The 13,546-nt window shown below is 42.9% G+C and overlaps 1 protein-coding gene across 1 annotated transcript in view; it reads right to left on the reverse strand.

Moving 5' to 3' along the window:
- Positions 1-13,546, reverse strand: part of LOC125486845 (tyrosine-protein phosphatase non-receptor type 20-like) — a 141,924-nt gene that overhangs the window by 24,184 nt on the left and 104,194 nt on the right. The window contains exons 9-11 of the mRNA XM_048616180.1: positions 12,634-12,771; positions 6,965-7,113; positions 1,867-1,957 (exon numbers count right to left, since the gene is read on the reverse strand). Coding sequence (XP_048472137.1) covers positions 1,867-1,957; positions 6,965-7,113; positions 12,634-12,771 — 378 coding nt within the window. The remainder of the gene's footprint in view (positions 1-1,866; positions 1,958-6,964; positions 7,114-12,633; positions 12,772-13,546) is intronic.

Raw genomic sequence — 13,546 nt, forward strand, 5'->3', positions numbered from 1 at the left:
ATCACAGCCTGTTAGGACAACTGCTCTGCCCAGGACCATAAGGAACTACACATAGTTGTGAACATAGCCCATTCCATCACGCAAGCCAACCTTCTATCTATTGGCTCCATCTATACTTCTCATCGCCTCAGGAAAGCAGCCAACATAATTAAAGACCCTTCCCACCCTAGTTACAATCCCTTCTAACCTCTCCATCGGGCAGAAGATACAAAATTTTGAATACACATATCAGCAGATTCGAGAACAGCTTCTTCCCCGCTGTTATCAGACTTCTGAATGGACCTCTCAAATTTTAAATTTAAACGTTGATCTTGCTCTCTTTGCACCTTCTCTGCAGCTGTAACATTGTGTTCCTCACTCTGTTCTATTACCCTAATGCACTTTGTATGGTATGATCTGCCTGTACTGCACGCAAAACAAAACTTCTTACTTTTCCTAGGTACGTGTGGCAATAATAAATCAAATCAAACCAATCAGTTAATGGCCAGATATTCTCTGTTTCATTCACAGTGACTGGGGGATAAATATTGGCCACAACACCATGAATAATTGCCCTGTCCTTCTTTGAGTGACTGGTACAGAAATCCTCACATCCATGTGAGAGGGCAGGCAGGGCCTTAGTTTGATTTCTCATCTGAAAGACAGTACCATCAACAGTCACTCCCGCTTCAACTGCATTTTGATATCCCTCAGTTTTAAAAAATAAGAAAAAGCTAATCAATATAAGATCTTGCATTTATATAGTACCTTTCCTGTCTTTAGTACTGCACAGCCATTTGACATGTAGTCACTTCTGCAATGTAGGAAATGCAGCAGTCAATTTGCACGCAGAAAGCTTCCACAAACAGCAGTGAGATAGTGTGCCAGATAGTTTGTTTTTGAGGTCTTGGTTGAAAGAGAAATTTTGGGCTGGAACTCCCTGGCTGCTCTTTCTATGATTCTGTGGGATCTTTTGTATACAGTTGGGCCCTTGGTTCGACTTTGCACCTGAAAGACTCCAGTGCTGGAGCTGTGCAAATTTCACAGAGGACTCATCATCTTACACATTGGCCGAACTAAAATAACTCTTCAGAGGGTGGCATCCCATCATCAATGACCCTTTATTTACAAATGCACAGCCTTTGACAATAGCACTGACACTCACTGAGTCAATATCCCTGACATTCATCCTTTTATGTCAGCCAGAGCTCCCTGATCAGACTAGATTAACAACCTCAATCGGGGAACTCATATTCCCCGCAGACTTAATGACCAATTCGTGGAGCATCTGTTGTATGCTATAATCAACTGCACGTTCTAGTTGCCAGCCATTTTAACTCTTCTTCCCACTCCGTTGGTGACATGTCCATCCTGAACCTCCTCCACTGTCAAAACGAGGCCACATGTAAACTGGAGGAACAACACCTTACATTCCACCTCAGGAGCTTACAACCCAACGGCCTCAACATAGAGTTGATCAGCTTCAAAATCTCCCCACCCCCGGCCTCATCCCATGTCCAGCCCTCCCTCTCATCCCTGACTCCATGACCTGACAAAACCTTTCCACCTTCCTTCTCACCTATCCACTCCACTCTTCCCAATGACCAATCTCTACAACCCCCTACCTGCATCCACCTACCACCATCCCACCTCCCTTTTCCTCAGCCACAACCCCGTCCCTCCATTTATTTCTCGGTCCTGATGAAGGGTCCAGACCCAAAACGTTGACTTTCCTGCTCCTCCGATGCTGTCTGACCTGCTGTGCTCCTCCAGCTCCACGCTTTATCGACTCTGACTTCTAGCATCTGCAGTCCTTACTACCTCCTAGCCATTATATAATAAGGATTCCTGACTTGTGATGCTGTTTGTTTTGGTGAAATTACTTACAAGGCAGGATGTCTCTATATCTGTTTTTTTCCCTGTTTTCTGGAGCTTTTCCCACTTTACAGTCATCGATTGGTTTCAGGTGCTCCAATGCCTTTGAGAGAGAGAGAGAAATGTGAGGGATGTAATTCGCAACAGCTCACTAAATGCTAAATGGACATGTGTCAGGTTAATTAGATTAACAATGGTGCAATCACATTACTTGATCTGTCTGTGAAATAACATTGTGGCTCTGATCTTTGCAGCCAAGTGCTAAGGGATATGTATGCCAATGACTTTTAAGACAGCTACACACGCAGAACTAGCAATTTCTGTGTTTCCTGACATCAGTTTGAATCTGTTGCTAAGTTAAGATGATGTACCCAGCAAGTTAGGCAGCCAATCCCATTCAAGTATTTTCTCAGGCAGCAAACTGAACAATAATAACCCCTAACAAAAACAAAGTTGCTGGAAAAGCTCAGTAGGTCTGGCAGCACCTGTGAAGGAACAAACAGAGTTAACGTTTTGGGTCCCTTCCTCAGGGTTTTAATAATAACCTCTAAATATCCTTCTTTACTTGCAATTTTACGAAGAGTGAAATAAGTGATGTGGGTGTTCACGCTGGATTAAAATGGAGACTGAAATAACAAACTTTTTAACAAAAATGCAATAGTTTGAAAATGCAATTTTTTAATCAGCATAGAAAAAAATTGATATAAAAAATCATTTTATAGCTAGGATGTTTAGCAATGATTGTGAACTTAGGACATAGCTAAAATCTAAATGAAAAAAAGATTAAATTAACATGCTGTTCAGATGCCTTCAATAATCTTGGGCCACCCTATTAATGGTGAAAATTTTAATTGAAAATGTTCTGTATTATAAAATGTTGCTGCATTGCTATCAAACAACAGGCCCAGGAAAGGGAAAATGGCTTTGATTTTTTTTTGGTCTCCTTTTCTTTGATCAGGCTGACTAAAGAAGTGCTTTCATAACCACCCAAAGCTGTCAATCAAAAATAGAGTTCAAAGACACAGTTCAACAAATGTCATAAATAGATAATGGACAATCTGTTAATACAACATGAATAAGCCTATCACCTCGGTCAACCTCTACTGAGCAAATTAAATGTGTCTTTCCAACTATATTGTGAGAGCACAGGTTATGCAACTAGCTTTTGAAATATTATATTCATTTCCAAGAGAATAACTATTTTGAAAGAGCAGCAAATGTCTTCCCTTTGTTGTGACATGTCACCAGTATAGACCTTGACATCTCCATTTCAACCAATTTAAATCAAATTCTTTTCACAAATAAAAGACAAGCGCTCAGCACTTTAACCTCAAGTATTGGAAAACTGTAGACAGGAGGAATGATTGGGCAGGGCAGGCTTGTTTTCTTCAGGTACAGAGACTGAGAGGAGACCTATTTTAAGTGTTCAAGATTATGACAGGGCCAGGTAAAGGCAAGAATCCCCTATTCCCCTTTGTCGAAGAGTCCAATACTCGGGATGTTGATTTCTGTCCATGCCGCTCAGTTTTCACAATTAATCTAGTCCCAATTGCCTGCACTCAGCAAATTGTGAAAACTGGGCAGCATGGACAAGTTGGGGTGAAGACCCTGTTTCCATGCTGTAAACCTCTATGACTCTAAGTAGGAGGTTCAGAGGTGATTCAGTTTTATTTGTCCAATGGGATGTAGACTTCACAGCTAAGGCCAGTGTTTTTGCTGATCTCTAATTCCCCTGAAACTCAGTGGCTTGCTCAACTTTTTCAGAGGCCAGATGGAATCAAGCACATTGCTGTGGGTCAGGTGTCACATGTAGGCCATTGGTGAACCAAATAGATTTTTATACCAACTGATGATAGTGTCATGGTCACCATAACTGAGAGTGAGCTTTCAATTCCAGATGTTATCAGTTGAATTTAAATTCCACCAACTGCTGTGGGGGACCCTGAGGCATTAACTTCAGCCTCTGGAGGCCAATGTCAGTACAACTGGGCCATCATTACCCCAAATTAAATGCCCCTGCATTAACCCCCATAACACTAGTAAAGGCACTGAGATATGCATTTGAAGTAAGTATGCCTAAAAGGCAAAGTAGCAAGAATTAGGTAGTGAGATTAGGCTGGATCTTGTCAGACTGTGTACAGTAAATTTTTGTGATTTTATGACAGACGACTCCATCTCTATTTTCTCTCCCAGAGCAATCATTTAAAACCCTTAATGCCAAAATGCTTCAAATTCTTCTCTTCAATTAAGTGTAGAGATTATTGTTGCCAAGTACAATATGGATTCATGGTCACCTTTGCTGTTGGTCACTGATGGCTGTAGCACTGCACAATCTCCAGGTATTCCTCCGCATTTTAAGGCTTCATGTCCACCTCGAATGATGAACTCAGTCCTGTTTTATTTACACCCAGGGTCTGCTCCCACTCTGGCAGGGAACCAACTGAGCTTCTTAATCAGGAGAACGACAAACTCCTGACGGTGAAAGAGGAATGGACAGGAATGAGAGCAGCTTGGTGGTTAGCACTGCTGCCTCATAGCGCCAAGGACCCAGGTTCAATTCCATCCTCGGGTGACTGTCTGTGTGGAGTTTGCACATTCTCCCCATGTCTGCATGGGTTTCCTCCGGGTACTCCAGTTTCCTCCCACAGTCCAAAGACGTGCGGGTTGGGTGGATTGGCCAAGCTAAATTCCCCGCAGTGTGCAGGGATGTTCAGGTGGATTAGCCGTGGGAAATGCAGGGTTACAGGGTTGGCATGGGCCGAGGTAGGATGCTCTTCGGAAGGTCAGTGTGGATTTGATGGGCTAAATGGCCTGCTTCCATTACTGTACAGATCCTGTTCTACGAGATGGCAAGAGAATCTTATGAAAGAAACATAGGGAAGGGATAGGTCCCAACAATTCTTAATATAGAAAGACTCAGAGGGGAGAGGAATGCTGCAGAAAATAATAACTGTTGTTGACAAATTGAAGACGGTTAGTTGATGACATCCAAAGATAGCCCCACTAGGATGTGCAGCAACGATAAATCCTATATTTACAACATAGATGTTGTGCATTAGCACCTAGAATATACTCCCCAGATGGTTTGACTTTACAATAGCTGATAAACAGTGCATTCACAAGTGGGTGAACAAAATAAGCTGAATTCCATTTCCCATGATATTAAACTTCTCAATTGATAGTTATTCACATTGGGTTAACAAGGTGTTGAACAACACTAAGTGATACAGGCAGATATTGCTGACTGCTGCAGGGGATCTTCACTGTTCAAGCAGCTTCTCCCAGACAAATATATGCCACAGCAATGATATGCTGGCAAAGCTTTGAATACTCTAACACGCTGCTCTATTTGAGTATTTTATTACAAAGTCTATCGAGGAACAACCCAATTGCAAAATTGCAAGATTGATAATTGTCAGAGCGAAGGACTGATGCTCATTTCTATTCTAACCTTATTTTCTTTTAACTAAAAGATAAGTGGCTACAAAGTGCCAAGGCACACTGTCATCTTCTATTCAGCACATTGAATTAATTGCATGTGAAGCTCACATTTTCCGAGGAGAGGAGGCTGATTCCATCTTATTTGCTTCACTTCCCAATCTCAGAGACACTCAAGTCATATCCAATGATGATATTCCAATTGAACTGGAACAGATTGACTCCTATTCACAACCTTAACGTAGCCTGTGATTTCAATTCCCATCAATTTAACATCCACAACCAGCTTGCTGATTCACACCCACCTCTCATTGTACCCATAACCACCACTCATCTGGCTCATTGCTTGACTAATGTCACACACTCCACACTCACTCGTGTGAAGAATACAGAGCGAGAGCCTTTTGGTGGAATGAACCACACTTTAGCGCAGCAAGAACAAACCTAATCGGTACTTGTCACTGGAAGACAATTTGTCTCCCATTCTTTCAGTGTGAATCACCTTTGTCAGTCTTAAAACCACACATTAGATTAAAGACATGTTAGTTATGCCTGCTTAAATTTGAGGCCCCATTACTTCACTCTCTGTGGCTGTATTGAGCCAGGAGATGCCCAGATTTAAAGGATTTCCAGTGATTATTGTGACAGTGCTGGAGTTTGGGAGTTAATTGAAAGCTCGTTTAAAGTGTCTGAAGAGACTCAATGGGCTGAATGGCCTGTTTCTGTGCGACACGATTATAAGGCTGTGAGTGGTGGAATGGGAACATACGTTGGAAGAATCAAATGTGAATGGTGCCCCATAATCATTAAAGGTCTGCAGCTAATATCTATTTGCAAACGAATTTGTCAATAAATTTGATGAAACTCTGTCTTAACCGATTAACCTTAGATCAGGCATCTCGAGTCTGATTGGTCATTATTGTCAGGGGGATTGCAGCAGGGATTGGCAGTCTCCATAACTCTTTCTCAATGATTGGGGTAATGAAACTGTCAATCCCTACATAAATCTTGCTGTACAAACAATGTAGTGTAAATATCATAAACCAAGTCATACGACCTAAGTGTTTTAAAATGCGCATATAACTAAGACATAATATTTTCTAAGCTCTCAAATGGCTTTCCCCACATTGCCAGACTGTCAAATGAAAGTTCAGAAAGGTTTGTGAAATTTAATTCGCATTTCATTGTTTAGCTAACACCTAGACGTCACCTCACTCAAAAGCCCTTGCTCTCTTGACCTGGCACTAACTCTGACTGGCCTCCCAACTGTGTATCTCCACCTCTGCAGGTTTACCAACTCAACGTTCAATGGTCTTTCAACCTCACAAGTATTCACTTAGATAGCAAGAACTGCAGATGCTGGAGTCAGAGATAACACAGTGTGGAGCTGGAGGAACACAGCAGGCCAGGCAGCATCAGAGGAGCAGGAAAGCTGACATTTCAGGTGGGGACCCTTCTTCAGAAAAGCTATTGACTTAGTTCTTGTTGATGTACTGACTCTACACTCAGCACACTCATTGCCCTCGATCCAGGCCTAACTCTAGTTACCTTCCCACCCACAAAAAAGGTTATGGAGCGTGAGCAACCCTGAGGAAACGAGAGGCTGAGTCATGTTGTCCATGTGGCCAAATACAGACTTGCAGCATAATCCATGTGGAGATCACTGACATACCATAAACTCCTTAAGAGGTTGCTGGTGTTCCAGCTGCAGATGAAGGTTTCCAATGAGAGTCTCTAGGTTCGTTCCAGAGTACCTACTGCCCAATGGAGCCTTCACCACAGGCCAACCGATCAACTCGACCTCTGACACCATGGGCTTGCCTAATGCATGCAGAGGGAAACATAAAGAGCTTGGTGAAGTTCGAAAGCAAATCCACATTAGAAAGACCTTGATGTACAAAGTCATTTGGATCATTGCAAATGAACAGCGCATTTTGTAAAAATAGAAAATAGGAGCAGGAGTAGGCCATTCGGCCCATTGAGTCTGCAGTGACCCTCCAAAGAGACTCCCACCCAGACCCACCTCCCCCATCATATCCCCACATTTCCCATGGTTAATCCACCCGGCCTGCACATTCCTCGACACTATAAGGCAATTTGGCATGGCCCATCTACCTAACCTGCACATCTTTGGACTGTTGGAGGAAACCGGAGCACCCGGAGGAAACCCACGCAGACACGTGGAGAATGTGCAAACTCCACACAGACAGTTGCCTGAGGCTGGAATTGAACTGCCTAGTGCTAACCACTGCGCCACCATGCCACCCAAGCCCTGTTAGCCCTCCTAGTCCTCCCTTGAGGGTACAGCTGTACATCTCTGAACAAAGTACCCCAGACTGTTTGCCCAGTCAGGCACCCTGGGACAATCTCACTTACAGGCATTGCGTATGCAGTGAATTGGAATCAGAGTGAGCAGCACAGAGAGGCCTGTAGCTGCAGTGCTGGGTAATGGGCTGGAGCTATCTGCTTTCACTCCACAGACAACGAAAAGGCTCCGAGCCCGTCACTAATGAGTAAATCTTATGGGTCCACATTGCTGCCATACCCTATCAGACATACCCTCCACATCTGTGTGCAGAATCTCATCCAGATAATGGAACAAACAATGGAAATTGCTCACTCTGCGAATGTACAGTGAGGAACGTTTGCTGGGGCTGTTTCTCATAGACATTTGCAGCTCTGAAAGAGGCCATGTCAGTCCACAAAGATCTGACTGCACTAATCCCATTTTCAAGCTCTTGGCCCACAGCCCTGGAAGCAATGGCAATACAAGTGGCTACTTAAATGCTGCTACAGTGTTACATGGGTTTCTGACATAAACACCTTCCAGTCTCCTGTCACCCTTTTCTATTACAAGAAAGGACCAGCAGTGGTGACTTCGACCATTGTAAACTTTGGGGGCGCTTAAAGGGCTGGACCACTGACATCATGGGTCTCTATTGCCTTTTTCTTTCTGTAGCATTTGGAAAATAAGCAAAAGCTAAGAAACTAGAAACAGGGGTATAAGGGCAACTAAGTATTATCCTGATCGTTGTTATCGTGGGAAGAGGTACACAAAATGGTTTTGTCTGTACCTCACTCATTGACGTACCAAATTAGACCATGTTCATTGTTATAAATTTGTGACTTTTTTTTAAAATTCATTTGTGGGATGTGGGCATCACTCACTGGCCAACATTTATTGTCCGTCCCTAGTTGCCCTTGAAGGGGGGGTAACAAAGAAGTTGCCCTTGAGGAGCCCTTGTAGCAATTGGTACAACTAAGTGGCTTGCTAGGCCATTTGAGAGTCAACCACGTTGCTGTGGGTCTGGAGTCACATGTAGGCCAGACCAGGTGAGGAGAGCAAATTTCCTCCCCTGAAGGACATGAATGAGCCAGTGGGTATTTCAATGGATTCATGGCCATCAGTAGATTCTTAATTCCAGATATTTTATATTGAATTCAAATTCCACCATCTGCCATGGCAGGATTCGAACCTGGGTCCCCAGAACATTAGTTGAGTTACTGGATTAATAGCCCAGCAATAATACCACTCAGCCATCGCCTCCCCTGATTGTTTCTGTGAATTCTTGATTAAGAAAGAAATGGAACTTATAGAGCACTTTCACATACTCAAGACACACCAATACCTTTGAAACGTAGTTTCTGGTTTTAATACAGACAAACATGGTAATCAATTTGCATGCAGTGACGTCCCACAAACAGTACTGAGATACTGACCAATGTCTTTCAATGATAATGGCTAAAGGAGAAGCATTAGCTAAGGAACTAGGGAGAACTTTCCTGTTCTTTCTCCAGAAGTGCCATGAAGTATCTTAGTTCCATTTGAAAGGGCAGAGGAGAACTTGTTATAATGTCAATAGTAACATCATCATGGAACATTCTCTCAGTACTACATGGATGCATCAATGTGGATTATGGACTGGATTACAGGAGATTAAATACCAGAACCTCAAAGGTAGTAATCTCTGGATTACTGCCAGTGACACGCACCAATGAGAATCGGAATAAGATAGGGCAGGAAATGGTGCAGTGGGCAAGGATTCAGATTTTTAGATCATTGTTATCTCTCTGGGGCAGAAAAGGCCTGTTCAAAATGGATGGGTTTCATTTGAACTGGAGGGGAGCCAATATCCTGGCGAAGTGAACTGCTAGTGCTACTGGGGAGCCTCTAAACTAGTATTGAGCAGGGGATGGGGGTTTCCTGAATAGTGGTGAGAATAGAGACATTGATGAGGATGGCTCTGAATTAAAAAAGAGAACTTAATTGGAAAAGGCAAGTCAGAGATTGAGGTTACTCTGAAGAATTAAACTGTAATTATTTCAATGGGATCTAACATGTAAGGCAGATGAACTCAGGGCATGTATGGGAACATGGGACTGGGACATCATTGCTGTTACAGAAACATAGCTGAGAGATGTCATCTATGTGTGGAACCACAGAAGATAGGAGAGCTACCAAATGAATATTTTGCATCGGTTTTTACTGTGGAGAAAGAAATGGAGGCTACAGGACTCAGGGAAATAAATACTGTTGTCTTGAAAACAGTCCACATGACTGAAGAGAAGGTGCGGAGGTCATAAAAAGAATAAAGGTGAATACACCTACCAGACCTGATCAAGTGTATCCCAGGACGTTGTGGGAAGCTAGGGAAGAAATTGCAGTGCCCCTGGCAGAGATATTTGTATCATCTACAGCAACAGATGAGGTGCAAAAGGACTGGAGGGTGGCTAATGTTGTGCCTTTATTGAAGAAAGGCTTTAAGGAGAAGCCTGGGAACTATAGGCCAGTGAATTTGATATCAGTGGTGGGTAAGTTGTTAGAAGGTGTTTTGAGATATAGGATTTACATACATTTGGAGAGACAAGGACTGATTACGGATAGTCAATATGACTTTGACAGTGGGAAATTGTGTCTCACTAACTTGATGAAATTTCTTTGAGGATGTAACCAAAAAGATTGATGAGGGCAGAGTGGTAGATGTTGTCTACATGGACTTTAGTAAAGCCTTTGACAAGATTCCATATGGTAGACTAATTAGTAAAGTTGGATCACATGGGATTTAGGGCGAGCTTGCCAATTGGATACAAAATTGGATTGATGGTAGGAAACAGAGGGTAGTGGTGGAGCTTGTTTTTCAGACTAGTGGCCTGTGACCAGTGGTGTTCTGTAGGGATCGGTTCTGGGTCCACTTTTATTTGCATTTTTATCAATGATTCGGGTGAGAATTTAGGAGACTTGGTTAAATAAGTTTGCGGATGACACCAAAATTGTTGGTGAAGTCAACAGTGAAGAAGGTTATCTAAGATTACAAAGAGATTTTGACAAATTGGGCTAAAGTGCTGAGGAATGGCTGATGGAATTTAATTTAAATAAATGTGAGGTGTTGCATTTTGGTGAAACAAACAAGGGCAGAACTTATACAATTAATGAAAAGACCCTAGGTAATGTTGTCGAGCAGACAGACATAGGGGTTCATCTACAAAGTTGTGTCACAGGTAGACAGGGTTGTTAAGAAGGTGTTTAGCACGCTTGCCTTTAGTACTCAGACTATTGAGTATAGGGGCTGGGACATTAGGTTGAGGTTGTACAAGATATTGGTGAGGCCACTTTTGGAATACTGAGTCCAGTTCTGGTCGCCCTGTTATAGGAAGGATATTATTAAATTGGAGAGGGTTCAGAAAAGACTTAGAAGGATGTTGCCAGGACTGGAAGGTTTGAGTTATAAGGAAAGGTTGGACAGGCTGGAACATTTTTCACTGAAGTATAGGAGGTTGAGGGGTGACCTGATAGAGGTTTATAAAATCTTGAGGGGTATAGTTAAGGTGAATTGCAAAGGTCTTTTCCCGAGGATGAGGGAAGTTCAAAAAGAGGGGGCATATTTTTAAGGCAAAAGGAGAAACATGTCTAAGGGGCCTGAGGGGCAACATTTTCACACAGAGGATGGCTCGTGTGTGTAATGAACAGCCAGAGGAAGTGGTAGATACAGCACAATATTTAAAAGACATTTGGACAGGTGCATGAATAGGAAAGGTTTAGAGGGATATGGGCCAAATGTAGGCAAATGGGACTAGTTTAGTTTGGGAAACTTGGTTGGCATGAACGAGTTGGACCTAAGGTTCTGTTTTTGTGCTGTATGACTCTATGACTCAGGTCTCTGGAATGAGCCTTACAGCTTTGCCATTCTGTGACACCACTAAAGCCAGGGAGCTGACACCAGGGACCTGCATTATAGCTGGCTACGACCAAAAGATGGACAGTTGTGGAGAGAGAAGAGGTCACAAAGGGAAAGCAAGGTATTACAGAGACTAAAGTTCTGTTCTAGCCACAGTTCACCTGAGTGTCAGAAAAATGCATTTGCTGAAAATTAACTCTGAACATTCATGGATTTTGATTTCAACCTTGACATTTTTAATAGCTGAGAAGGAGAGACAAAGAACTAGGAGTACAGGTTGACAATGAAGGGTCTCCCATTTAAGATGGAGATGAAGAAGCATTTTCTCCTCTCTCTGGCAGTCATGAATCTATGGAATTCAAGGGAAGTAAAGGCAGCATCACTGAATATTTTCACGGCTAAATTAGACGGACAGGAAAGTACAGGCACAAACAGATCAGCCATGATCTTATCAAATGGCAGAACAGGCTCAAAAGACCGATTGGCCTACTCTAGCTTCTCCTTCGTACACATGTGTTTCGTGAACCTTTAAAATAATTAGCCGTAACAGTTACTTGTTTGAAATTTTCACTCAGCATAGTTATAATTTACAATTCTCCACCACAGGCTCCACTTTCTTTTGGGCCAGTCATGGCTCTTTCCCCTTAGCTTCAGGTTCCTGGTGGAAGAATGGCTCAGTCTGCTGGGTAGGTGACCAGTAGGCATTTCAGGTTAGTGCCAACTACAAAGGTACTACTCCTATTCCAGCTGAGGTAGACTTGGGGTCTGTCCCTCCACTTTCTATGAGACTGCAAGGTGACAGCAAACCCCGCCCCGGCAAAAACACTACCAGGATGAACAGCTCAGGATGCAATGAGCCAAGGCCCTTGTCTTTTGTTTTAGGCCATTCATAGGATGTGGGCCTCGCTGGCTAGGCCACCATTTATTGCTCAGACAGCAGTGAAGGGTCCACCACATTGCTGTGGGTCTGGATTGATGTGTAGACCAGGCAGGGTAAGGACGACAGATCTCCTTCCCTGAAGGAGATTGGTGAACCAGATAGGTTTCTCCTAAGAATCGACACCGGTTTCTTGGTCATCATTAGACTCTTCCAGGAGAACATACCTAGGATGGAATGTTCTTGACTGAGCATTTGGTTCGGAGCATCTGCTATTTTGAAACTCACCTGTAGGGGGGGCAGGTACTCTGCACGAGGATCGAGGCACATCTTCATCACTGTGCCAGCCATCGGAATCATATTTCTCCATTTCATCTCTTCCTTGGTCTTCGCATGTCCCTCCTGGGTGATTCTGGCTGCAATTGACTGAGCTTCCAAATAAAAAACAAAACAAATGGCTGGCTGCCCTGTGCATAAAATTCATAAATTATTTATGCTGACAGCCTTTTCAAATCACTCAAGGTTTCTCGATGCAGGAGTAAAAGCAAAACCTCACCGCACTCAGTTTGTACCTTTACGTAGTAATTCTCAAAAAAAGTATGTAACAATCCCATAACGCAGTCTGCGTGGTTTTAGTAAAACAAAAAAAGTGACAATAGAGGATTATTTTAAATCACCAACTGGTTCACTCAAGTCCTTTAAGGAATGAAACTTCCCATGTCCTTACCAGCTTCGGTCTAAATGTGAGCCCAGCCTAACACAAACAAGAACAACTCTTGACTACCCTTTACCTCAATCTCCACTAACTCCTCAAAACAACTGAGGACTGGCAATAAGTTCCTGTCTAACCATCTATAACCACATTCCGAGAATGAATTGATTCGGGTTCCACTTGATCCGTCACAGAGTCATAGACGTAGAGATGTACAGCACAGAAATAAGCCCTTTGGACCAACCTGTCTATGTCAACCAGTTATCCTAAATTAATCTAGTCCCATTTGCCAGCATTTGGCCCATATCCCAATAAACCCCTCCTATTCATGTATCCATCCAGATGCCTTTTAAATGTTGTAATTGTACCAGCCTCCACCACTTCCTCTAGCAGCTCATTCTACACACGCACCACCCTCTGCGTGAAAAATTTTCCCCTTAGGTCCCTTTTAAGTCTTAAAAACCAAAAGAACTGCAGATGCTGTAAATC

The sequence above is a fragment of the Rhincodon typus genome, chromosome 34 (assembly GCF_021869965.1).
Source record: "Rhincodon typus isolate 14 chromosome 34, sRhiTyp1.1, whole genome shotgun sequence".
In the NCBI taxonomy this organism is placed as follows: Eukaryota; Metazoa; Chordata; class Chondrichthyes; order Orectolobiformes; family Rhincodontidae; genus Rhincodon; species Rhincodon typus.